This window comes from Mixophyes fleayi, chromosome 10, assembly GCF_038048845.1.
Source record: "Mixophyes fleayi isolate aMixFle1 chromosome 10, aMixFle1.hap1, whole genome shotgun sequence".
Taxonomy (NCBI): Eukaryota; Metazoa; Chordata; class Amphibia; order Anura; family Limnodynastidae; genus Mixophyes; species Mixophyes fleayi.
In genome coordinates, this window is record NC_134411.1 from 16389676 (window position 1) to 16415006 (window position 25331).

The following is a 25331-nucleotide window of genomic DNA, read 5'->3' on the forward strand; positions in this document are numbered from 1 at the left end:
TGGTTTGCACTTCCTCAACCGTAATGTCAAATGATACTTATGCGTATTACTGAAACATTACAATATTGAAGCAAATGATGTTGCAGCATATCCATGCCAAGTAAATGATTGTATTTGTGTTGCAGAACTATTTATCTAAAGTTAATTTGTATATATACATATATGTGTGTATATATATTATTTATAGTATCCTAAGCAGCGGCCATGTTGGTCAGTCATTATGCACGTATTCATTAGGCTATAATAGTGTGAAATATATCTCCGCTATGCTAAATGCGATTAACCTTTCCTTTGTCTTGTATTTTCCTTACCACAGTCCCGAGATCGGAAGTTGTTGGGAGACAAATTTGGAGCCATGAGTTACAGCTCCACAGCCCGCAGACTCAACATTACCACAACTACAATAGCCGTCATATGGTTAATAATCATGATCATCCTTATTACCACTGGAGTTATCACATTCTCTGCCAACTTATTAAAATCGAACAGTCAAGACAACAATCAGTACAACAACCCTTACAAACCTTACAATCCTTACAATCCTTACAGAAACTAAGTGATCACGCTGCAGCAGTGACCCCAATATGTACGATTTACTGGATATAGTACTTAACACCCCTCTGTTCTCTGAATAAATGACTTTAATATGACTGTTTTGGTTTATTGTTTAGCTCTTTTTTTTATGTTTCAGTGAATAATGTGAGCTGCATGTTACTATATATAAACAGTCTGCTTACAATGACCAGAAAAACCCTCCTGACACTGCAATAGAACCAAAACCATTAGTTTCAATTTTAATTTGCCAAGGCACAGCCATGGTGAATCACTAAAGTGTGTTATTTGGTTGAGCCAACTATTACACCACACCCACAATTTACTATAACCATGTTCTGTTCATCAAGGTGACTGGTATAGCCTAGAATCTTTTTAGGATTATGCTAAAAAAGATGTATTAAACCTTTTATGTATAATTACCAAGGGCTTGATTTACTAAACCGCGGGTTTGAAAAAGTGGAGATGTTGCCTATAGCAACCAATCAGATTCTAGCTGTCATTTGTTTAGTACATTCTAGAAAATGACAGCTAGAATCTGATTGGTTGCTATAGGCAACATCTCCTCTTTTTCAAACCCGCCGTTTAGTAAATGTAGCCCCAAGTCTCTTTTTTTGGCAGGTGCTGATAGTACGATATGGACAAATCTTGATCTAGCACCAGTAAAAACTTAAAAATTTCTATTCAGTAAACTACATCCCTGACTACAACCCAAAGCTTAAACTAGAATAACTTTAAAGTGTAAATGTAAAAGCTGTCCGTAGCATTGGGTGAACTGGTATATGAATAGAATGTAGCTTACTTGACTTTTTGTACCATGATAGTGCAGCAGAAAGCACAGCAACGGTCCAATGTTATAAGGTACATTTGACAACATTATTTATAGCACCATTATTATCCTTTGTTTATAATGCGCCCACAAAACATACGTAGAAATAGGTGATATCTTTGCAGCATATGTTTGGTATTTGGCAGGTATCTAGCAGTATACTAAATTATCTTGGTGATGAGTATTGGCACATGAAAAATAGAATAATCTGCATTCTAACCTCAAATCTTAAAAGCAGCATCACAGTTTTACCCTATACATGTATTTAAAGCTGTACAACCACCTAGGGAGAGACTGGAGAATTATAACTTCGCTCCTCCCCAGAGTCGTGGGCTGCTCCATGAACTGTTATCTTCCACCAGGCTCCAAGGTTATAGAGCAGATTGAAAAAACTGGGCAGTGTGATGTTTTGGAAAGGGGTGTGAACAAGAGGACCAATGAGAAGACACAATAACAGACATTGCAAGTTCTCATTGGTTCACCAGCTCACCCCCATTCTACAGCCAATTTAGAGTGGTGAAGAAAAATGTTCACCATTTTTGGTGGTAGCGCAGCTTTAATTCACTTTCCATGCATTTATTAAAGTGACAAGTGTACTAAAAGAGGACAGTGAAGAAGGCCTAAGAGTGGTGAAATTGTGTCACTTCTGCCCTGGAGAGGATGACATCTAACCTTGTGGTGCTTGTGTCTTAAGAGTTGATGTGGTTTAAATGCCCTCTATGTAAACCACATCAGACTTCTATACTATATGCTTTTCTCATCTACAGTTGATGCTGATATTTATATATATATATATATATATGTGTATTGTATTAAAAACTCTTCTCAACTCAAACTGGCTTGTGATCATGGTGGCTGCTCGTCTATAATGCAGCAAAAATGAAAAATGCTGCAGGATGATTACCCAAGACCAGGTTTACTAATTAAATATTTGACCCTTTGTTTTATATTGCATTCAACCCCATTTTGCTGTCTGAGTAAAGGAAATTCCAGTTTCTACCTGCAACATAGTACCTGTGAGTCTTGATTTAGAATTACCAGCCCTGCTTGGCCTCCTGTGCCGTAATATGGTTAAGCTTTGTTGCTTTGGGTAACAGACTGTCTGGCCTGCCCCCCTCCCACTTCAAACTCCATTTTGTGTTACCTTCTCTTCCGGTGTTAGCTTTCAGGATCCAAATGCTAGCTGATGAAACCAGCAAAATACCCTGATATCAAATAAAATCAATTCTAAAGCTCTTGCATTATTAATTACAAATGAAAATACAGACACTAATGATTGCATAAATATTCAACTCCACCTCATTTTAATACTTGGTAGAACCCCCATTAGCTTCAATTACATCTGTGAGTCTGTTTGGGAAAGTCTTTACTAGCTTTGCACATATGGATCCCATAAGTTTGTCCCATATTGCAATATTGATTGAGATACATCAGGTTGGATGAGGGCTGTTAATGAACAGCGATTTTCAAATTATTTCCTATGGGATCTCATATGGGATTGAGATCTTGGCTTCTACTGTGATGGCTGGTAGGTTCACATCATGCAATGTAAGGAGAAATCTTTCCAAGTACACTTAAACAATGTGGTCCAGGACCTGGGCAAAATGTTAGCATGGGGCGCTTTCATCCAAGGACACTATGTTGAAAAAGGCTTGGTCACTTGAAATTAAGGTTGACCACATACCCCAGGTCTGAATTACTATGCCACTCTCATCTCTCTCCTGTAAAAATACCCCTGCATTGTCACGTGCTCATGTGGCGCACACACATGCAAGCTTCTGCATGAAGACAGGAGTTCACTTCCCTCATCTCCCAATTTTTTCATGTCCTCGCCCAGCCACCCAGTTCGCCCATGCCTGATTTCAGCCTTCCGTTTTACATGGGAAAGCTTTTTTTGACCAAATTAAAATGATAAAATCATGCACACATACGAGAAACGTAATACAGACAATACTGATATTCCCTCACTCACATTATAATAATATGAGATACATGAGGATAATTTTATTATTATTATTATTAATTTTTATTTATAAGGCGCCACAAGGCGTCCGCAGCGCCGTACAGAGACAAACAATTTACAATACAATGGGAGACAGAACAGTACAGTAAACAGTAAGCACAGCAACTCAGTAAGCTCAATGCACAGCTAGAGAGGGCGGGGAAGGGGGAGGGAGGATCTGCAAACGACGGGGCCCAAGAAGGAGGGCGCGGAAGACAGGGAGACCCCCAGGGGGAGGAGGGAGCGAGAGTGGACGTGGGGTGGAGGACCCTCGAGGAGAAGGGGTAAGTAGCTGGAGAGCAGAGTTAGAAGTGGTGGAAATAGGAGGAGAGATGGCCCTGCTCAGAGGAGCGTACAATCTAAGGGGAGGGGTGGACAGACAGAGAGACGCAGGGGAGAGACGGAGAGTAGGGGGACGGAGGCAGAAGATAAGGTAGGAAGTTAAGTGGGAGACAGAAAGGCTTTAAGAAAAAGGTGGGTTTTTAGTGCCCGTTTGAAACTGGACAGATTAGGGGAAGTTCTGATGGGGGGAGGGAGCTTGTTCCAGTGGAGGGGGGCAGCGCGGGCTAAGTCTTGGATACGCGCGTGGGAGGAGGTTATAAGGGGGGAAGAGAGGCGACGGTCAGAGGCAGAACGGAGAGAGCGGGATGGAGCATGAATAGAGAGGAGGGTGGAGATGTAGGGCGCAGTGGAGTTGGCGAGGGCCTTGTAGGTGAGTGTGAGGAGCTTAAAGAGGATTCTGAGGGGGAATGGGAGCCAGTGAAGGGCTAGGTAGAGGGGGGAGACAGAAGAGGCACGGCGAGAAAGGAAAATAAGCCTAGCGGCAGCGTTAACAACAGATCGAAGGGGATCGAGATGAGAGTGGGGGAGGCCAGTGAGGAGGAGGTTGCAGTAGTCCAGGCGGGAGATGATCAGAGAGTGGATAAGGCATTTGGTGGCATCTTGGGAGAGGAAGGGCCTGATACGAGCGATGTTACGCAGCTGGAAGCGGCAGGATTTAGCAAGAGTGAGGATGTGGGGGCCAAAGGAGAGAGAGGAGTCGAATATGACACCAAGGCAGCGAAGTTGGGGGACAGGGGAGATAGAGGTGTTGTCGACAGTGATGGAGAGGTCAGAAGGGGATGAGGTATGAGAGGGAGGAAAAACTATGAGCTCAGTTTTGGCAAGGTTAAGTTTGAGGAATCGACAGGACATCCAGGAGGAGATGGCAGAGAATAATCAAAGGAATATTATCAGAGATAAACGAAAAAGTGTAAATGAATGAAGGGGATACTCCTAAATTGTCAATAGGCAATACTTTGAAACAATGGGATTGTTCTACATACGATAAATGCTTTTCTTTGAATCCAATGAAGGGCACTGGAACACTGGGTATAGAGTGTGGTTTGTCAGAGGGGAAGCGCACTACGGATAGTTATAAGTTTAAGCAGCGGAATAGCAGGGAAGTCCAACCTGGAAGCTTATAGATACAATTTATCATTTATTAAGTTATAGCACAGAATATTCTATTTGTATCTATAGAGTGTGGTGATTGGAGAGAATCCTAACAAGGATAACCGTGAAAGAACAAAGTACCAGAACAGAAACAAAATCGTAAAGGGGAGGCGTAAAGTGAACCCCATTGGATTCAGAGAAAAGAATTTAACGTATGCACAAAACTCCCATTTTTGTCTTTCAGCCTAGTGGGGACACTGGGGATGTCCCAAAGCTATCCCTAAGGGAGGGGCCTTACATCCAGAACTTGCATCTTTGGACCTTCATGAAGGTGTGCACCTAAGACTAGATGGTCAAAACGCACTGTTGCTCAGCAGATGCCCTGAGGCATGCCGCCCAAGAGACACCCACCGATATAGTGGAATGCAATCTCCCATTTTCAGGCTGTCTTTTCCCCAATGTAAGCCTGGCGAATTAACAAAGTAATCCACGTGGCAATGGTCTGCTTAGAGGCTGGCCAGCCTCTTATGTGTAATTCCTTTTCTCTATCAAGATAGGATCTCAAAACCCCCACATGCAGAGAGCATTAGAATTAGAAGCTCCGGGTCTGCACTGTGCTGTGTGCAGAGGAGGAGAGATGGGATGGTCAGGCAGCAGAATAGACCAATCAGGTGGTGAGGGTCTTCTATGTCATCAGAAGGCGCCCTGCACACAACTAGGAGGAGAGGAATCTCTAGCTGCCTGTATTTCAGGGTAAAGAAGGTGAATACTGGCATTGTGTCTGTCTATCCTGCCAGTGTGTCAGACTCCCATTCCTGCCAGTATTTCTTCTGCATCAGTCTGCCTGTTATAAGGTGTTATTTTGTTACTATTGCAGGTTGAGTGCTGAGTGAACGAGTTAGGAAGACTTTCTCGGAATGTCCGGGAGACTCTCGAATTCTGGGTAGGTCTCCCGGATTCCTGGGAGAACTGGCAATTCCCCCGCATCTGCCCATTTCCTAGTGAAGTGAGCAGATTTCAAGCCTCCATGATGCGATTCTACATCATTTTGGCCCGCCCCCATGATAAAATTACGATAAAATGCATCATTACGTCTTCGGGGGAGCCCCCTCATGCCCACCTCCACACCGAAACTCCCAGAGACCAGTCTTCAAAAGTTGACATATTATCACACTAAACTATATCAAGGTTGGTAGAAACAGGTCCCTGCATTTATCCTTTTAATATAAATATTGACTCCAAAGTGTTTAATATACTCCTACATTCCTTAAGTCCTTTTACCTGTAGTCCAGTAAGCGGCATTGACCACACAATGGTAAACTGTAAACTCATTATAGTCCATACCTGAAACACACACTATGTGACAGGTGCAACTGACTTACCACAGGTAAAATGCTATTGTATAGTGTTTAAAAAAACATTTTACCCTTTTAAATAGAATATTAGTCTTAATCTGGTTATTAGATAAGACTATGGGGTATATTTACTAAACTGCGTGTTTGAAAAAGTGGAGATGTTGCTATAGCAACCAATCAGATTCAAGCTTTCATTTATTTATTGCATTCTACAAAATGATAGCAGAATCTGATTGGTTACTATAGGCAACATCTCCACTTTTTCAAGCCCGCCGTTAAGTTAATCTAGCCCTATGTGAATAAGCAACACTTTGGGACTCAATTTTATTTGTTATATATGTACAACAATTTAACGCAAAAAAAAGTCTGTTTCAGGTTGATTGCATCGGTTTTTCTTTGCTTTGTTCTGAAATCAAGCATTCAGAAACCCCCGAACAGAAATCATGCGTTTGCCAAATGCTAACCACTGTGCCACCATGCAAAACCAGATACTATACCTGACTATCAAGAGTAGATGACAAATAACATGTCAAATCAGCAAAATATGGCCCACACCTGTAGCATAGCAGATTCAGAAAACACATTTATAAGAACAGTCTCATTTCACTAACCTATTGATATAAACTACATCATGTGTATGTTTGTGTTTCCCAATCATTACACACTACTGGAAGAGCTTTACAACATATCCAGTTTGTGTAATTCTTTCAGAAGCGTAAACTTCATTTAAATTCCTGTTACCTAACTATTACAATAGATTGGAATGTACAAATAGTACTTACATAATAATAATCAAAATCTTTTTGCTTTGTTGAGAAAGTCAAAGACCACTTGCAATTATAAAGTAATTCATTATTATTATTATTATTATTATTATGTGTAAAACATTGAAGTGGACTTCTTTTTTTCCAAATTGATCAGCAAATATTACTTTTAGTTTCTTAGACTGATGATATATTCTGATTTGGTGAACCTGCGTTTTTACTCACTTTATACACTACATGCAGTGGTGGCAGGGCCGTCTTTCCCATTGGGCACAATGGGCAGGTGCCCGGGGGCCCTGCAGCCCAGGGGGGCCCGTCGGAGGCAGCACGAAAAAAAAAAAGAAGACAATACTTACCTTGCGGTCAGCTGGCGATCCGGCTCCCTCCCTGGTCTCCTCCTCCGTGCGGCGCTCGCAGTGCATGTCGGGCGTGACGTCATCACACCTGCCCGACATCCATTGCGGAGCGTGACGGAGGAGGAGACCAGGGAGGGAGCCGGATTGCCAGCTGACCGCACGGTAAGTATTGTCTTCTTTTTTTTTTCGTGCTGCCTCCGACGGGCCCCCCTGAGCTGCAGGGCCCATATATATAATATATTTTTATTTATTTTTTATATATAGGGGCCCCGGTGCACTGCTGTGCCCGGGGGCCCAAGATGTTCTTAAGAGGGCCCTGACTGGTGGAAGGGTGGTGTATACGGTGGTATGCCATTCTGCCACTTCTCCTACTGCCTTCATTATAATACTATCAAATTCCATTCACATATTTTCCATACTGCAACTTCGACTACTGGATACATGTATAGCTACTTAGTTTGAGTATTTGTCTTCGACGTCTTGTCTAACTTTGTCAAATGTTGTGATACGGTGATTCTCGAATAAATAAAGTTTAAAAAAAAAAAAAACACACTAAAAAACATTGAACAGAAAGTATCTTTGCAACAGATGGGAAGCAACAGTATTATATATAATACATGACTGGAATTATGAGATGTCTTTGCAGCATATGTTTGGAGCAATTGACGGGTATCTATGTAAGCTATAGCTGGAAAAGGGTGAATTTTTCTGCAATATGTCATTTGCAAAGATGGTATATCTAAGCAATATATGGCGGGCAATGGGTTATAAGATATCTCTCTGCAATACAAAAATAGAAATGAATGGTTATGTCAGTAATATATGATTGACAATAAGGTTATCTGTGTGCAGTATATGACTGGTAACAAGGAATTTTTCTATGCAATATGTGATTGGCAATGGAGGAACTATCTGTGCAATGTATGAATGAGTAATAGGGTCATCCTCTGAAATGTGCTATGGTTAAGACTTGCTGGGTACAATGATGGTAGTTATATGATAATGGTATGATGGTGATCATTTACTGGGTATGATGATGATGGCCATTTCATGGGCAGGAGAATGGAAGTCCTTGGGGATTGTGCTGATTATTAGGTATGATGTGTTATATTATGCTGTTTCATATACTGTATATGTGCTTCCTTTGCAAGGATATTTAGAAAAAATTCAGGCACACCCCCAAATAAAGCCACGCTTACTAATTGTATAACCATTGTATAACCATTCCTGCCTGAACGGGTGTCACTTGACATAAAATTAACTTTGAAGTGGGAAGCGCCAAGCCTGACAGTATCAAGGCTGCAGTGCAGTGTCTGTTACCCGGCCAGGTGGCCAGGCTTTGCTAGATCTTCTAAACTGAACCTCATGGCTTATGTTGTGTTAACAAATAGGCCCAAACATACATAATAATGGAAGCCACTTGTTTGAAAGTGGTACTATCCTTTAATCCAATAGTAAAATGTGTTTAATGGAGAATAAAGCAAAGTGTGAAATAGTATTAATAAGTATTAAAAATATTTACCATATATTTTTGGGTGTATTTCATACAGGCATCCACCATCACCATGAGCGATGGTGGATGAGCCAGATAGAAGTGTATCTAATCCATCAACAAAATAGGATAAAATAGAGAGAGAGAAAAAAACAACAACTAAAAAGCCCAGTAGATGAGGGAAATGTTCAATAGCACAGATGATTAAACCCTCTCTCCCACTCTGCATTGGTTTACAAAACAGTTGTGTTCTGTTTTTGTATTTCACTCAAAGTTATTGACTTTTATATCATTTTCACTCATTTACAATCTTTTTTTCAATCACCACCTCGTAAATAGCCACAATGTGAGCAACACTGACCAAAGGCTGCAGCAAGCTGGCTGGCTGAAAATGTTACCTAAATCCAATATTAACTGCATTGTGCGACAGGTGGGTGGAAAGCAGCATTTTCTCCCTTTTAAACGCAATGAACTGGTATTTCTTTTCCTCTTGCCTATAGACTAAGGGCCTGATTTATCAAGCCATGTATCATCATCATCATTTATTTATATAGCGCCACTAATTCCGCAGCGCTGTACAGAGAAGTCATTCACATCAGTCCCTGCCCCATTGGAGCTTACAATCTAAATTCCCTAATATGGACACACAGATACAGACAGACTGACACAGAGGAAGAGACTAGGGCAGGGTTTCCCAAACCCAGTCCTCAGGGCTCCCCAACAGTGCAGGTTTTCTGGATCACATGTGACATAATTAGGACCACCTGTGGATCTGTTACAATGTGTCTGTCAGTAATGAATACACCTGTGCTCCAGCAAGGAGATATGGAAAACCTGCACTGTTAGGGAGCCCTGAGGACTGGGTTTGGGAAACCCTGGACTAGGGTCAATTTTGATAGCAGCCAATTAACCTACCAGTATGTTTTTGGAGTATCTGACAATTTTAAACGTATCATACGCAAAATCACTCTGCGCATGCCCAGAACATATGGCCAACAACGCAGTCCTGTTCTATGCGCCTGCAAGCGCAAAGGATACTTGCTACAGGCTACGATTTCAAGAAGTGAACTGGGTGGGGAAAGGGTGTTTTGTCGTAGTGGATATACAGTACGGCTGTGTCAAACTAAAGCACTTGCAGCAACAAGCGCACATTTTCGGATCCAACTCTGTGCGTCTGTATTATTCTGCTATATCTCTTGCTCCAGCTACAGGACTAGTCGAAGTCCTGATCAGTAGCGATGACAGTCTTGTATGAATACTGTAACATGTGTTTGCAATTACAACCAACTAAAAATGTATTTTATGCTCAGTAGACATTCCACTCTTCCCTTTATCATCCTAAACAAGGCTAGTGTGTATGCAGTCCATGGACCGAGCGATCGGAACATCGATCGCATGTAAAATCGATCGGCATAAAAAGTTGGTTGAAATTTCTGTAGTGTGTACCCAGCTTAAGTTTTACTAACCTACTCTGCTGTGAAAACAAAGTTTAGTATGCCCTTTACCAGACTTGTGCAGATGAGTGAAGTAGTTCAGGGACCCCGAGATGAGGTTAAATGGATTAAATCATGCTGAACCATTAAATTATTCTTGAGCTATAAAAAGAAGGTTATGTAACAATATATATATATATATATTTTAAAAGCATTTAAAGAAAAGCCCAGAAAGCACCTGAGCAAGCCAAATTCCTTCTGGGAGAATGTTCGGTGGACAGAGGAGACCAAATTACAGCTTTTTGTAAGCACATTTTCCCTGTTTACAGAAAGCAAAAGAAAGCTTTCAAAGAATAGAACACCTTTCCTACAGTAAAATATGGAGGATTCAGTGATGCTTTGAGGTTGCTGTGCTGCCTCTGGCACTGGGTGCCTTGTACACGTGCCTGGCGTCATGAAGTCCAGAGATAAGCAGGCCAATTTGGGTCACAATAATGAATCCAATGTCAGAAAGTTAAGTCTACTTTGAAGGTCTTTAGTCTTCAAGCAGGACGAAGACCCCAAACATACTGCAAAAAGCACAGAGGACTGGTTCAAGATAAGACACTGGACTGTTCTCACGTGACAAACAAGATTTAAATCCCATATAACACCTTTGGTTCACTCTTATGCAAATTGCTCAGATTCTCCAAACTAACAGTAGAGAGGTACAGAAAGCTTATCTAGGGCTATAGGAATTGTTTGATTAGTTATTGTGACCGAAGACAGTGCTATCAAATATTAAGACTAAGGTGTCAATTTGTCAATGCCATTTCCTTTCATTTACAGAACAGGATTCGCAAGTAAGCACACCCACAAACCATCAATCACAACTGAGCAACACACTTTAATGCCACCTAGTGTTAACATTTATGACTATACCAAACCTGCCAGCACTCATAGTGATATCTCCGTGATCTTGTGAGAATCCCACGGATGTCACATAGTGCATCCCTGAAACCTGTATGTTCTGCCTTGTCCCACCGCCCATCTGTGTTAGAATCAGATTCCTGAAGACATTATTTACTATGTGACCCAGTGAGCGATAGTGGGAATGGTTGTATGTTGTGGGCAGTTCCAAGGTTGAAAGCAGCATATACGCTGCGTGAACAGGCAACTGCTAGGAGGGGGTGAGGGCCATGGCTAATTTGCATAAACTAAAATAGATAGAGCACCTACTAAAAAACAAAAACAAAAAAAAACCCCCCTCTTATTTGTACATTTGATTAGTTTTTGTTCCCGTTGAGCATTCAGCCATTTTCTTCAACATGATTATAGCACATCTACCCAGTAATGTGTTCAGGGATCCTTTCATACATTCTCTGGACCAGTGGTTCCCAAACTAGGTGCCGTGGCCAGGGCTGGTGGTAAGCAAGGCAGATGACTACTTGGTAATTATTCTGGCTTAGGGATGCCTTGAAAAAGTTATGGAGAGCCTAAGGATGCCTCGCACCAAGATAGTTTGGGATCCACTGCTCTGGACAATAAGCCCCACTCTGAGAAGAACGTAGCATAGACTAATGTAGAATTAATGGACTGCAGTAAATTTATATACTATGATTTCATGGCATACCCAGGAAATCTCCAGTTAGAGAGAAACCAAATGAGCAAGTATAGATCAAATAGTGTGTTCTACACCTTGGTGCTCCACTAGTAGTATAAACCAGATTATGTAGAAAATTGTTTACCAAAAAATAAAATGTTTATTAATATCAACAAGGATTCTGGTGAGAACCTATATATCAATGTTCATTATTACATGCATGTAAACGACAGTTGTTATATTAATTGCAACTGGGGTTTTTCTCTCCAAAAGATCTAATAGTAGCTAACTTGATCACTCGTAGCTTTAGTCATATGACCAGTTCCTAGTGAATTAGAACAATATGGCTGCCTCCACTGTGTAAGTGACAAGTATATTTTAAACCCATGTTTATGAAATTAAAATGGTAATGGTGCTGTAGCTAAACATCTACCATTGTTTTGTTTAACATACTTGCTTTATCATTTAAGAAACATCCACACATGTAAACAGAAAAAAAGAATTGGTCATGTGCACAGCAGGGTAATTCTATCTTCTCATCCAATAATAACCAATATGTATTGCTACATAACACATACATATATCCCTTAGCCTTAGACTAAATAGGTGCACAAGGTCAATTTTTGCCCAAAAAAAAAAAAGTATTTTTTTGTTCCTGCTCTGGCAGATTGTATACATTACCTGCGGATAAAGGCTATTTTCTTCAGTGAGAGAGGAAATGAATGCAGTAAAGCTGGTACCCTCTGTGGATTTCTGAACCACTGATGTGACAAATAGATTTTTGCACTTGGTATTTGAAATCTGCCGATACTGGCAGATCATGGAGTTGCCATTATGAAACAAAAGAGAGCACTTCCAAGGTAAAATACAATATTCACATGCAATTGTATCTAAATGTGACTGTTGACCATTATTCTTATACTTTATTTATACAATGGAAATACTGTCTATGTTGAGGTGGTGGTAGAGACTGCAGTTGATCTTCCTTGCCTCTGAAGAGACAAAAACACTTAGGCAGTGATACTCTTTGGGTCTACTAAGTCTAGTTTAGATTTAAACAATTTAATACAGACAGGCAGGGTTTTCTTTATTGGGTCAGTCTTGGAAATGGCATTGTTGCCAGATTTGATAACCGGAATACTTTAGCCCTTGTTCCTTTTGACAAAGTTCATAACAGTACATCAATCAATCCTTTTCTATCTTAGTAGATAATGTATTATGTACAATTGATTTTCTGGCAGTGTCATAGCTAAAACAATAAATTGCGCCTTTAGAAAGCTACACTAATGAATGATCACCTATCTTGACTGGTACACAGATGGATGCAGGTCACAGCCATATTTATGTGAGAGAATGTATATAAAAGGACAATATACAGAGAGGTCCCACCAATTCAATTTAAATGAACTCTTCTCGGCTCACTGCTGTAACGGTCTTACTATTGTATACCTTGGCATTGCTTATTTAACAGCCTGAATATGAATATATTAGTGCTGTTGTGTAGTTAGTACTAAGTGGAAGTGCAGGCCAGACACAACAGACTGTGGTCACTCAATCATGCAACTAAAGAAATGTAAAGACAAAAATAGGAAAAGTTAAATTAATGTTTTTATTACCGACAGTCTAGAACCAACAACGTAGCCAGATTTACACCTAAATAAGGACAGTTTATTTACATGCAGTGGTTTAAAATAAGAGGACTTTGATATGGTTCAATTAATTCAAACTAGAATACAAGCTCTGATTCAATAAAGGATCTATAATATTACCATATAAATGAAATTTTTTCAATCGCACAGATTTCCATTGGCAGTTGATTGCACTTCTAAGATGTCCAAAACCTGAGCTTCCATTTGATGTCACGTATGCACTAATTAAGACCAGAACTGACTAAATATAGTTCTAATTTAACACCAGTTGGTCAATTTTCCAAAAATAGTGCACATATTATACCGCCTCTTAGTGGTAGCAGCTATATTTGTGTGAGGCACCATAATTAAATAGAATTTTCAAACAGAAATTATGTACAAGTGATTTTACTCTTCCTTCCATTAAATTTCCCAGTTCAATGTTTGTTATCGTAAGTTTAAAAGTGCAGCTCCCAAAATATTGTCAAGTTTGAAACAGTCGCTCGTCTTAATACTGTACAATCACGTGTCTGATATCACAGGACAGCTTCTATTCTTGTATCTGCTATTAGTCTGGTGCAGTGTCAGAAACTAACTGGGGTTAAAGGCCTATATAGATAAAGGTTTGAATAATAATAGAAAAGATAGCGTAACAAAATTAAGGCTGGGATTTGCTTTAAAAGGCATTGGTCAGAAAGCAGATACATACTTGTGTCAATATAAGGGGAAATGCACTGTTAAACAAGTGTAAAAAATAAAAATAAAAATTAACATTCATTTTTCTTCAAATGAGGCAGAAAATAGCTGTCTGCAACTAAATGCCCACATTATGCACTAAACATGCTTAAGCTATGTGTAAAATCAGTCAGTTTCTAAAATACAAAGCCACCACTGTCTTTTGAAGGTACTCTTATATACATTCTATTATCCAACACAAGAGGTATGTTTCCTATGCAATGCCAACTATGAACCATGTACCAGTATATGAACACTGGTCTTATGACACTTTAATATTGGTCACTGTTTGAGAGGTGGAGCTGTTACTTAGAGAGTTCACTCCTTCGTATATAAACCACCCTGGCAGTTAATGGGTTATTTATTATAAATTGTAGACCTACAATTTCCTTATATAACACTAATAGATAGCTTTACTCCATCACAGCATCAATGCTGTGGGCATTTCTATATATAAAAGGCACTGGCACACAATACGCTCGCCAATTTCACAAGGGGACCAGCATTATGCCTGAGCTCTGTAAGGAGATAATCGTCACGACTGACTGATATGATCCAGCTAAATCCAATAAACATGAATGTGATTTACAAATCTGGCACATTTTTTTTTTTTTTTTTAAAGAAATACACACCTGGAGCAAAGTTCCTCATTACTGCAACCAAGTTTGCAATTTTCAGCAGGGGAGCTGCTATAATGCGACAGCAAGTGGAGCAGGGTACAAATAATGTGAAATCTTTTGCTGATCACTTCAGCCTACTCTATAGGTTACCAGGCATTTCTGCCATGGGGAATGTACACAGTTTTCATGTATGTCAGTCCAAACCCAATGACCATTACAAAGGCTGGCTGCATCCAAAAGGCCAATATTGATGCCATTTATTAGCCATGTGGGTTTTTATTCCTTATTTGCCCCAGTACTGTTCTTTTTCGAGTGAGTAAAACACCCTGTGTCAGTTTGTGTAGATGGTGAACTGCTAACTTGATGCCATCGTTACGGATTTCAGATGCCATCAAACTAAAGCTGTATATGTTACATACATTAAGTCTGTAAGTTATTCAAGTACTTGTTATAGTAAAGCTAGTTACAGTATATTATAGTAAGATTACAGTTTGCCATAGGCCAGGCTAACTCCACTCTGTACATGTAGATAAGGATATGTTTTCTGAACCTTAAGAGACAACATAATGTTCCGCTGCATGGTTAGTGTGAAATGCAGTACAATCGTTCGAGATGGGATCTGCATGGTCATGCATTTAGAAACAGTTGAAGTTGTGGACCCAGATTTCAAGGGTTAGCGGTTGGCAACCAAAAACCAAAACAAACCAACAAAACAAAAAAAAACCCCTAAAAATGAATGTTCAACAAAGAGCAGATGACATTATACCCAGTTGTGTATAATTCTCCAAAATATAAAAAGCCCTTGTAATATTTTCGGATGACATTCCAGCAGCACTTGAAACTATACAAAGTATATGCATGTTCCGCAGACCATGAAACATAAAAAGGTAGAAAAATATCTATTAAACTGGCAGAAGTTTAATGGACCTGGGTGGTATGGAGAGGTGTCTGCAGTCACTACAAGCAGCAACTACAAAGTTAGTTCTGTCATGATGGTTGCAGTATGTGAGCTTTAAAACTAGGAATCTGGTTTGAAAGGTTTTCTGGTCTCTTCTGGGCCTTTTACTTCTTTCCCTTATTACAGTTGTTTGTGCTGATGTTAAATAGACCCATAATTTCGAGCATTGCTTGTCTGATGTGTTGTCCAAAGCGATGAGAATCCTAAATAAAAATAAAAATAAAAAAATATTATATGTTGAAATTACAGTAAGACAAATCGGTTTTATCCACTATAAGAGGGGAATTCAATTGGCCGCATCACTGGTAAAAGTAACGCGGTCTGCGCAATATTACCGTTATTACGGTAGTTTCAACGCTGGCTTTTTGCTCGCAGCTCCCTGCGCTGCGAGCAGAAAGCCGGCGTTGAATCTACCATAACAACGGTAATAGCCTTAACGCTGCGCTAATTTGGGAGGAATTGAATTCCCCCCTCAAAACATCATCATCATTACTGGTTTTATAGTATATGGTGCACAGACATTGTTCTAATTGAAGAAAGCCTTATGGGTATTCTGACGACCTGGAAGAGTACTTTCCATACTCTATACTAATAGTAAAAAAATAATGTATTGACATAAAAATAATGTTTAAAGAAACTAGTGTACTCCTCTTGATAATGGATGGAATGTTTCGAACATCCATCAATGCTTCCATACTCTCATATGAATGAATGTTTACGATCACGGAAAACTATGTGAAAGTATATTCTTCTAAAGCAAGAGTGCACAGGCTCATTTAAAGGGGCCGCAATAAAAACGTAACATCCTTAAACAGACAATACAGTATAATTTCTGTACCAAGTCTACGGGTATCCACCCTGCTTCCTGAGGGCAGGGAAAATTGGTTGACGTTTTGTGCATTAGTGGCCTGAAGACTTATTACAGGACTACGAATGTACACAGTACAATAAGTCATCTGTCTCCGGCAGCAGGACTTGTAGTAAAGAAACATATAGGGAATTTATGGAAATAATTCAAATTCACTAGCTACTCTGAGGTACTGGTCTACCTTGTTGACAGAAATAATTGTGATTAAATAACTACTAGTTTGGTACACCACACCCTCTCATTAAGTGTCCTTGTAGTGTAGCAGTTTGGTGGTGTTCCTAACCTTCATACTGTATTGCAACAATCACTGGTCCCAGTCTACTCAAGTATGTAGTAGGCAAGTCAGATTCTTGCTCCAGATTGACTCAGTCACATGATTCAGAGGGGCGAGTGACTCAGACATCTGATTGGACGGCAATGTCTCCTGTCTAATCAGGCACTGTGTTCACTGCAAACCTCTCCACATGGCAGACTATCTCATGACCCATGCATATCTTCAGCACTGGAGCCTGTCTTACCTGCAAGCTCTAAAATGACAAGCAAGAGCAGTAAATACAAGCCAACGGTCGAGATCCCAGAAGAGGGACATCATCAAATTGCTATTAGAATGCTATGTAGAGGCTTTTATTTAAGTTATCCTATAAGCTACTAACACAATTTCACTTTTGGAAAGGACATCAGATCAAAGTCCTTGGAGATGTTTCTAGAGGGTTATAGCCTCATTTCAGTTGTCAGAAGATTATGGGTTTCCAGAGTTTTAATTCTCCTACCTGCAAACTTACTCATGCTCTTAAAAGCTAAAATTTAAGAATAGCCACCACCCCCTCCCAAGATACAACTACACTACAACAGCAGCCTTCAAGTCCACATTCCCAGAAATGAAAGCAAAGTGGTAAAAATATTTAGGGCAGTGGTCAGGGAACAGGGGTAAATTACCCTAAATGGGGTAAAAATGAAATTCCTGGGGGTAATGCTGCCGATTCACATGCTGTCAGTTGGATTGTAGACCCCTTTAAATGTGAAATTGCTGTTGTACCAGAAGAGCCTCAAGGGTTGGCAGAGGCACTTCTTGAGCTTGAATGCAATAATGAAGCACGTATTGCCTTTGCAGCTGTTGACATCCAAAAATATGACAGACCTGCTTTGTTTTCAAAGGCATTCCAAATTGCACATGAGGAGGCAGTCAAAAAGTTGCTGCCTTTTACAACAATCTACCTTTGCGAACAAGGATTTTCCACTCTAACGAACATAAAAACAAAGCAAAGAAATCGATTGGACGCTGAAGACTGTAATAAAATTGCTCTGCCATCGAAATGCCCCAATATTGATGCTCTGGTATCAAAAATAAAGCAACGTCATTTCTCCAAAACCTGAAGTTTTGTAGTTGAAGCTTTCAAAGAAAGTTTGACTAGATTCAATAAAATTTTGAATTCCAATAATAATATATGATTTCCTTCCTTTCAAATCAAGGGGGTAACGTTGGCGTATCTAAATATATTTGGGGGTAAAAGGTAAAAAAAAGTTCCCTGACCCCTGATTTAGGGCCTACAGCTACTGCGTGTTGGGAAGATATTTTTGAAGTCCCAAAGCTGGTCTCCATAAAGACATGTAACAAAAATACACTTGAAGTTGATGTGTTGGAAGCAGGAAAAATGGGCAAGCATGAGGATCTGAGCAATTGTGATGGGGACAAATTGTGATGTCCAGCACATAAAATGACATCTTATTGAAAATATAATAGCATAAATTTCAAATACAAAAATAGAACTTTTACCATCATATAAGCTTCTTATAAAGCTTCTAAGGTCTTAATGTTTTATTAATTATACTTTACAGTTTTATTTTTTTAGTTGAAATCGAGGCTATTATATTTTCAATAAATTGTCCTTTTATTTGCTATCTAGGAGTTAGGTGTTATTTTTCTGCCATATTCAATGTATAATATATAATTTAAAGATATCCATTTTGGGTTGGACCAGTTGGCGCTCCTAATTGTTTGTTGTTGTATTGAGGGAAGTGGCATACCCTTATATAAGTAGCCACTCTCTAAAATATATCTACCTAAGATACCTTTCATAGGGAGATGATTTCATGTTTTGATAGCGCTTAGGAGTTTGCTGTGGTTTTATCACACTGTTTTATTAAGCTTTTGAGAGATTTGTAACTCTAATGTACCTACGCATAATTCTGTACTGGAGTCAACAATGTTACCTTCCCTCTGAGATCTGTACAGTGTTTACTATTGCAGAAAGCTGTAACAAATATTGGTTTAAAAAAAAAGGCTTAATTAAAATGTTAGACACTGTAAACATAGGCTAGTATTTATAACACTATATTTATATAACACTGATCAAAATGGCAAAACAATAATATAACCAGCAAAATTTAAGACTTGCAAATTGCATTTAAGTGTGGCTCAGAGAAATGAATATAATTACTCTAAGATAATAGTTTGTTTTATAGGACTGTGCATTATATGGTTAGCAGAGAGGACAAGAAATAAACAATTCAGCACTTGAGGGAATTCCACCCTACTCTAATTAATCCTGAGGCTCTCTGTGCTGGCTAAAAATACTCTCCAACAAATCATACACAAAACACAAGCGGAATGCGTGGGACAAGGTTATTGTATAACAAAGTCATCTCTTGCAGTTATGAGTTTGCAATACCATCCTGGGAAGATAAAGCGAACCGATTTAAGATGTGTTTTGTTACAGCAATTATAACAGGAGCTAGCAGTCACTTTGGTGCTTGGGATTCCTCCGCTCTTGTGGTGCTTCTTCAGAACAGGTCACCAGAACAAGTTATAAATGGGGATCAGCCTGTTTGCATAACTTTACATTGTACTTACTGTCTCTGGGCTGGAGACTTTGCTTGATATGTGGAAGTTAATCAGGTTTTCACCAACAATGATATAGGACACGCCATACCCATCATCAGCAACCTGCAAACACAACAGATGATTAAGAAGAAAATGCTGAAAAGTGTCCCCGTCATAGTGGAGGCAGCCATTTTGTTGAACCTTATGCTTCAGTCATGTCACTGGCTGTCTCCACCGCAGAGAGGTAACATTTTTACACAATTGTTGAATCTTTGCAACATCCCTGCTGCTTTTGACACTGTTGATCACCCTCTTCTTCTACACACCCTTCACTCCATTGTGACTTCATGACAGTTCTTTCCTGGTTTACTTCCTACCTATCAAACCGCTCCTTTAGTGTTTCTACCGCTATCTATCTGTTGGGGTCCCACAAGGCTCTGTTCTTTGCCCTTTTCATTGTACACCTCTTCTCTTCGGGCACTAATTCACACATTCAGCCTCCATTACCACCTCTATGTTGATGACACCCAAATATTTATCTCTTCCCCTGACATCTCTCCTTCTGTATTATCTCGTGTAACCAACTGTCTTTCTGCTATCTACACATGGATGTCCTAATGCTACCTAAAGCTTATTATGCCCAAAACAGCTCAACATGCCCCAAATCATCTTCCCTCCGGCCAGAGTCACCACCTCCCCACAATTCTCCTTCACTGTCAATAACACCACAATTTTCTCAGTCTCCTAAACCTGCTTTCTTGGTGTCAATCTTGACTCTACCTTATTCCTCACACCCAGACTCTCTCCCACCTTAGAAACATTACCAGAATATGCTCTTTTCTTACTCAACATGCTACCAAAACTCTTATCCAGTCTCGCATCATGTTCCATCTTGACTACTGCAATCACGTTCCTGACACCCATATATCCACACTTCAATCCGTCCTAAATGCTGCTGCACGACTGATCTTCCTCTCACCGCTCTGCTGCACCACTTTGCAGATCCCTACACCGACTCCCTGTTTCCTCTAGAATCAAATGCAAATTACTCACTGTTGCCTACAAAGCCCTCAACACCACCCTTCATACATCTTATATCAAAATACTCCCCCTCCTACCCGCTTAGATCTACCTCTGACCTTCACCTTGTCTTGTCTCTGGTAACCACCTTTCACTCCCACCTGCAAGACTTCTCCCGTTCTAGTCTCTACTTATGGAATTCCCTACCATGCTCAATGAGGCTTTCCCGCAGCGTTCAAATCTTTAGACGCTTTTTGAAAACCCTTCTCTTTTTTAAAGCTTACCTTATCTCCGATAATACTACTTACACTAATGCACCCTCACAACTGTCCTAATCTCTATTCTGAGCCACATTTGCTCCTCTTGTTTCAGCTTTTGCCCTTTTCCACTTAGAATGTAAGCTCTCTAATGAGCAGGGTCCTTCATACCCTTGGTTTTCACATCTGCATTTAATTTGTGTACCTTGTATGTCCTTGATTTATGTATGTCCTGATTTCCCTACTATACGGCGCTACGGAGCACTGTGGCACCTTACAAATCTACTATAATAATAATCTTCTCATAGCTGACTAATCTCAATAGGATACCTAAAAAATAGTGAAATGTCAGATGCTTTATTTAGAAGATTCAAAAGGAAAATATATAAGCTGCAATTTTGGGTAGGACTTCTTTTCTGTGCATATCACACTTCCTGTCTGTAATCCTGCTGAAGGACCCTGAATTGAAACTAAAAAAAATCTTGAAACAGTTGCTTATATTTATTTAGCTAACAATAATACATACAGTGTCAAATGTCAAGTTGTTTGAGGAGATTAAAACATTTACATATATATTTGAGCACAATATGAGATGACATTTGACATTGGATCATTTAGTAATTTAGGTCTAGTGGCTTTTTATATATTTTTTTTTTTATTTTCCTTTTTTAAAAGGAAGATGGATTAACACTGCAGATTGATTTAACTTACAGGTCCAAAGCCACCGCCGCTTGAAACGTTCTCTGGAAACTTTTCTAACTGGAAAAGATGAACCTGTTGCTGAGGTGTCTGACTTGTTGACAATCTCCATGGCTCGGACAGAACCTATAGGAATTAAATTGTGTTACCGTCATTTCTCTAACACCTAATTTACAATAATTCAGAAATCTGGAACAATGCCAAATTTAAATTAAAACCCAACTTAAAAAGGGTGATTTATTAAATTACCATTCAATCCTTTTCTCAAGGACACAGATATTTGAAGAAGGGGGGCTAAGCTCCACCAATGGGAGGCAGGACACTGAGAAAGGAACCACTACTTCTCCTATATTAGGTCAACTCCGCCCACTGTCAGGCAGGGTCAATTAACATTTAACAAATGAGGAGAGAGGTGCTACATATAAGAATCGAATAAATGAGCAGATAAACAGAAAATATTCCAGGTGAGGAGGCCAATGTCCCCTATTCATAGACAAAAAAAAAAAAAAAAAGATTTAACTAGAAGTTCTCCTTCAGCCATTAATCTGGGAATGTTCCATAGCTGAAGCAACAATATTCACTGGGGAACCATAAGAACGTTTGGATGAAACCTTGGTCATCCTGATACTTGTTCGGCTGAAACCTGTTACACAGACTAGAGAAACCCTAAATCACAATAGTATGGTGAAGATAGAAGGTAGATAGTCTAACAGTGCGTAGACCTACATAACTTTCGTCTTCAGAAAATGGATTGGTGAGGATCATTTTCCGTTATCATTAGTCTAGATTGAGACTAAAATGCCACTTAGCACGGCATGCAGGACATCTTAAGTGTGTAACTAGGATTCCTTCTTTGCTAAAGGCCAAGGATAGAAAAAAACAGAAATAATGTTGGCAGTGTAAAGAGTATTATGGCTTCCTACCCCAGAGTGAAGAAAAATAGAACAAGTGCCTACCAAGAGGAAGATAGGCAAAGCTAGATCCAAAGACCTGTAGGAGGCAACTGGAAAGCCATTAACCTCAAATTTAGTTGTCACATTTATCCTATGGGAAAAAGCCAGAGATGTGTGGTTGGAAAAATAAAAATAAATAAGCTAAAAGGGAAATGAGAACATGTACCAAGAGGACAAATAGGTGCTTTTTGCACAATTGCCACCAATTTAAATGCCTAATACCCTCACTAAGAAAAAAAAAAATACATCGGCATTTCAACGATTGCAAAGTAACATTTTAGGAGCAATGACATCCAAACTTACATTACATGCAATTGAAAGTTGTATAAAACATTTGAGTTTCGGGGTGGGATTATTTTGACACGTTATTGTTCACAGGACACATTACTATACATACAGGCACATATTGATCTCTAGATTTTTTTTATTCTGACAGTGATCTCTTACTTCTTTAAGGAAAGGGGAGTCCACCCCCAGGTACTTTGACACAACGTAAAGACAGAAGAGGTGACGATCAATTCCAGACCCAGTCATGGCCAGACGGTACATTTGCTGGTGTTTCTCTGCTGCAAGCTTGAATAATTTGACTCTAGCTTCAGACTGTAAACAAAAATCACAGTTTAAGATTTGCTTCTGGCTTTTAGAACCAATGCTTACATTTGTGATAAACAATCATTTTCTTAATACAGCAGCGTAACAAGTGTAAATGTAGCTTTGCTATAATTAAACTACTACAGATATATACAAAATGCAGTATAACCTTGCAGCCTCCTTCATATAAATATGGCTGGCAAATGTTATATCCAACTTTATGTTTTTCCCTTTGACAAAAATTATACCACAATTCAGCCAAACATTTAGGTTGGATGATTGATGCCTAAAAACCATTTTAGAAATGTTGATAAATCATTACGTTAAAAATAATCTGAAGTTGGAAAACACATTAGTTCTCAGACAAGTATTGCTACATACATTGCTTCATGTTTCTGGGATTTTGTTACCTATGTCATTAGGTCAACAAGTACAGCAGTGGCTCCCAAACTGTGTGCCTAGGCGAGCTCATGAGGTGCCTCGTCCAGGGCCAGTGGTAAGCAAGGTGGGGGACTACTTGGTAATTATTTTGGCTTAGGGGTGCCTTGAAAAAGTTATGGAGACCCTAAGGGTGCCTTAAACTTAAAAAGTTTGGAATCCACTGAAGTAGTTATTTCATTGTCTCTTGGGATATAACAAAGCTCAGTTGTCCTCTCTGCACTGGAAAAGGTTGTATGCACAGACTTGATCTGTGCCATATCCAAGGGCAATGGACATAAACAACTGGTAGAAAGACAGGTCTGAAACAGTCAGAAAGTAACAAGATGGTAAAAGCGAAGGTAAAGGTTGCATGAGGGCACGTACAAGTCAATAAATAAAAGATAACCTGAAGTTGGAAAACCCCTTTAAATACTTACATTTTGTTTAGGATCTGTCATGCCCATAACAAAATCACTGGATTCAATAGTACAAGAGCGGACAGTCTCAGTTCTGCCTTCTCTGAACAGTCTGGTCATGGAAGCCTCGTATGTCAGACAGAACTTGCCCTTGTCCTGAAGTGAAGAGAGTTAAATGGGGAGAATTAGTCCTGAAGGGGAAAAATATAACACTTACTCAGCACACACCAAACTTCATATTCAACCTCTGCAATGTCACAAGGTCCTAGTGAATGGATTCAGCCTATATATTTTGTGTGCAGGTGGCAATTACACGTTAACCAAGAAGTACTTTCAAGGTACATTCAGCGCTTACCCGAAAGTGTGCCAGCTGAAGAGCCAACTGGACAAAGGCATCGGGGCTTGTCCTAGTTTTTTTCATGAGTCCTTTGCCAAAAGCATCAAAAGGGAATGAATGAAAGTCAACATCATCTGCGAGAGTTGTGGCAACAGTGAAGGAATTCTCGATCACGTTTTGGCACTGAAACAAGGCAGCACGAGGGAAAGAATCAACAACATATTCATTTGACAGCTGCAGTGAACACAAGGACTGTGCCATAAACACATCCATACAAGAGAATGTAGGAAGCGTAAGACAAGAATTGAACTGTTAATCCAAGGTCAAAAGAAGGAAAGTACATGCAACACATTGACAGCATCAGCATGTATATTTGCATAACAGCAACCACCCCCATTAATAGTCGGCACACTGCTACAGCCTACTAGTTCCCACCAAAGCAGGGTGTGGGCCCACTCTCCTATAGTGGTAACTAGCACCAGGCTCCACCAGACTGCTATATTGTGAAACAGATTTAGACTATTCAGCATGGGACTAGAGTCCCTCGAGGAAGGACCATGTAAAGTGCACCCTTTTAGCCCTACAGACCGTAATGAATGGCACAGGGATTCTTTCCTGTACCCTTGGTGTGGTGCTGGGTGGAGTAATGGCAATTTTAAAGCAATTGAAATAAGTGAATCGATTTAGCTATTGGGCACTACTACTGGTAGCCATGATAGTTGGTATATGGGGTGCGAGTCTTTTTAAAATATTTGTTAACACTGAAATTAGCATGTTGTCCTCCGCCCACATCTATACGCTGGATTATATTTTGCACGTAACATAAAAATACATATAACTCAAAATTCTATATAGAAACAAAAATGTTCATGGTATTTTGTGTCTAAGTTTGGGATGTATTTCTACACCCAATTCTATTCAATTCAGGCCCATAACCTGTACATGTAAAGTAATTTGTCTTACCTCTTCTGTGATATCCCACTGCAGTCTGCTTGGAGAGAGGATGCTCCCATTGATATCTCCTAAACAATGTCCATCCTCTGAGTATCCCAGATCAAACTTATCTGTCGCCATGACATACTGTACAGAGAACAAAACAGCTTGTAAAATAAATAGCCGTACATTTCTAGGATTACATTTTCATTTATTAAAATATTTTAACATTGGTGTGTCACAAAGAATTTGAAGCTTTACAATATTGTAACCTAC

The 25331-nt window shown here is 39.6% G+C and overlaps 1 protein-coding gene across 1 annotated transcript in view; it reads right to left on the minus strand.

Annotated features, from left to right (window-relative positions):
* Nucleotides 1–13389: 13389 nt before the first annotated feature.
* Nucleotides 13390–25331, minus strand: part of CPT1A (carnitine palmitoyltransferase 1A) — a 44029-nt gene continuing 32087 nt past the window's right edge. The window contains exons 13-19 of the mRNA XM_075187990.1: nucleotides 25086–25202; nucleotides 24141–24305; nucleotides 23807–23941; nucleotides 22806–22958; nucleotides 21418–21531; nucleotides 19460–19552; nucleotides 13390–15943 (exon numbers count right to left, since the gene is read on the minus strand). Of these exons, the coding sequence (XP_075044091.1) occupies nucleotides 15845–15943; nucleotides 19460–19552; nucleotides 21418–21531; nucleotides 22806–22958; nucleotides 23807–23941; nucleotides 24141–24305; nucleotides 25086–25202 (876 nt within the window). The 3' untranslated portion in view covers nucleotides 13390–15844. The remainder of the gene's footprint in view (nucleotides 15944–19459; nucleotides 19553–21417; nucleotides 21532–22805; nucleotides 22959–23806; nucleotides 23942–24140; nucleotides 24306–25085; nucleotides 25203–25331) is intronic.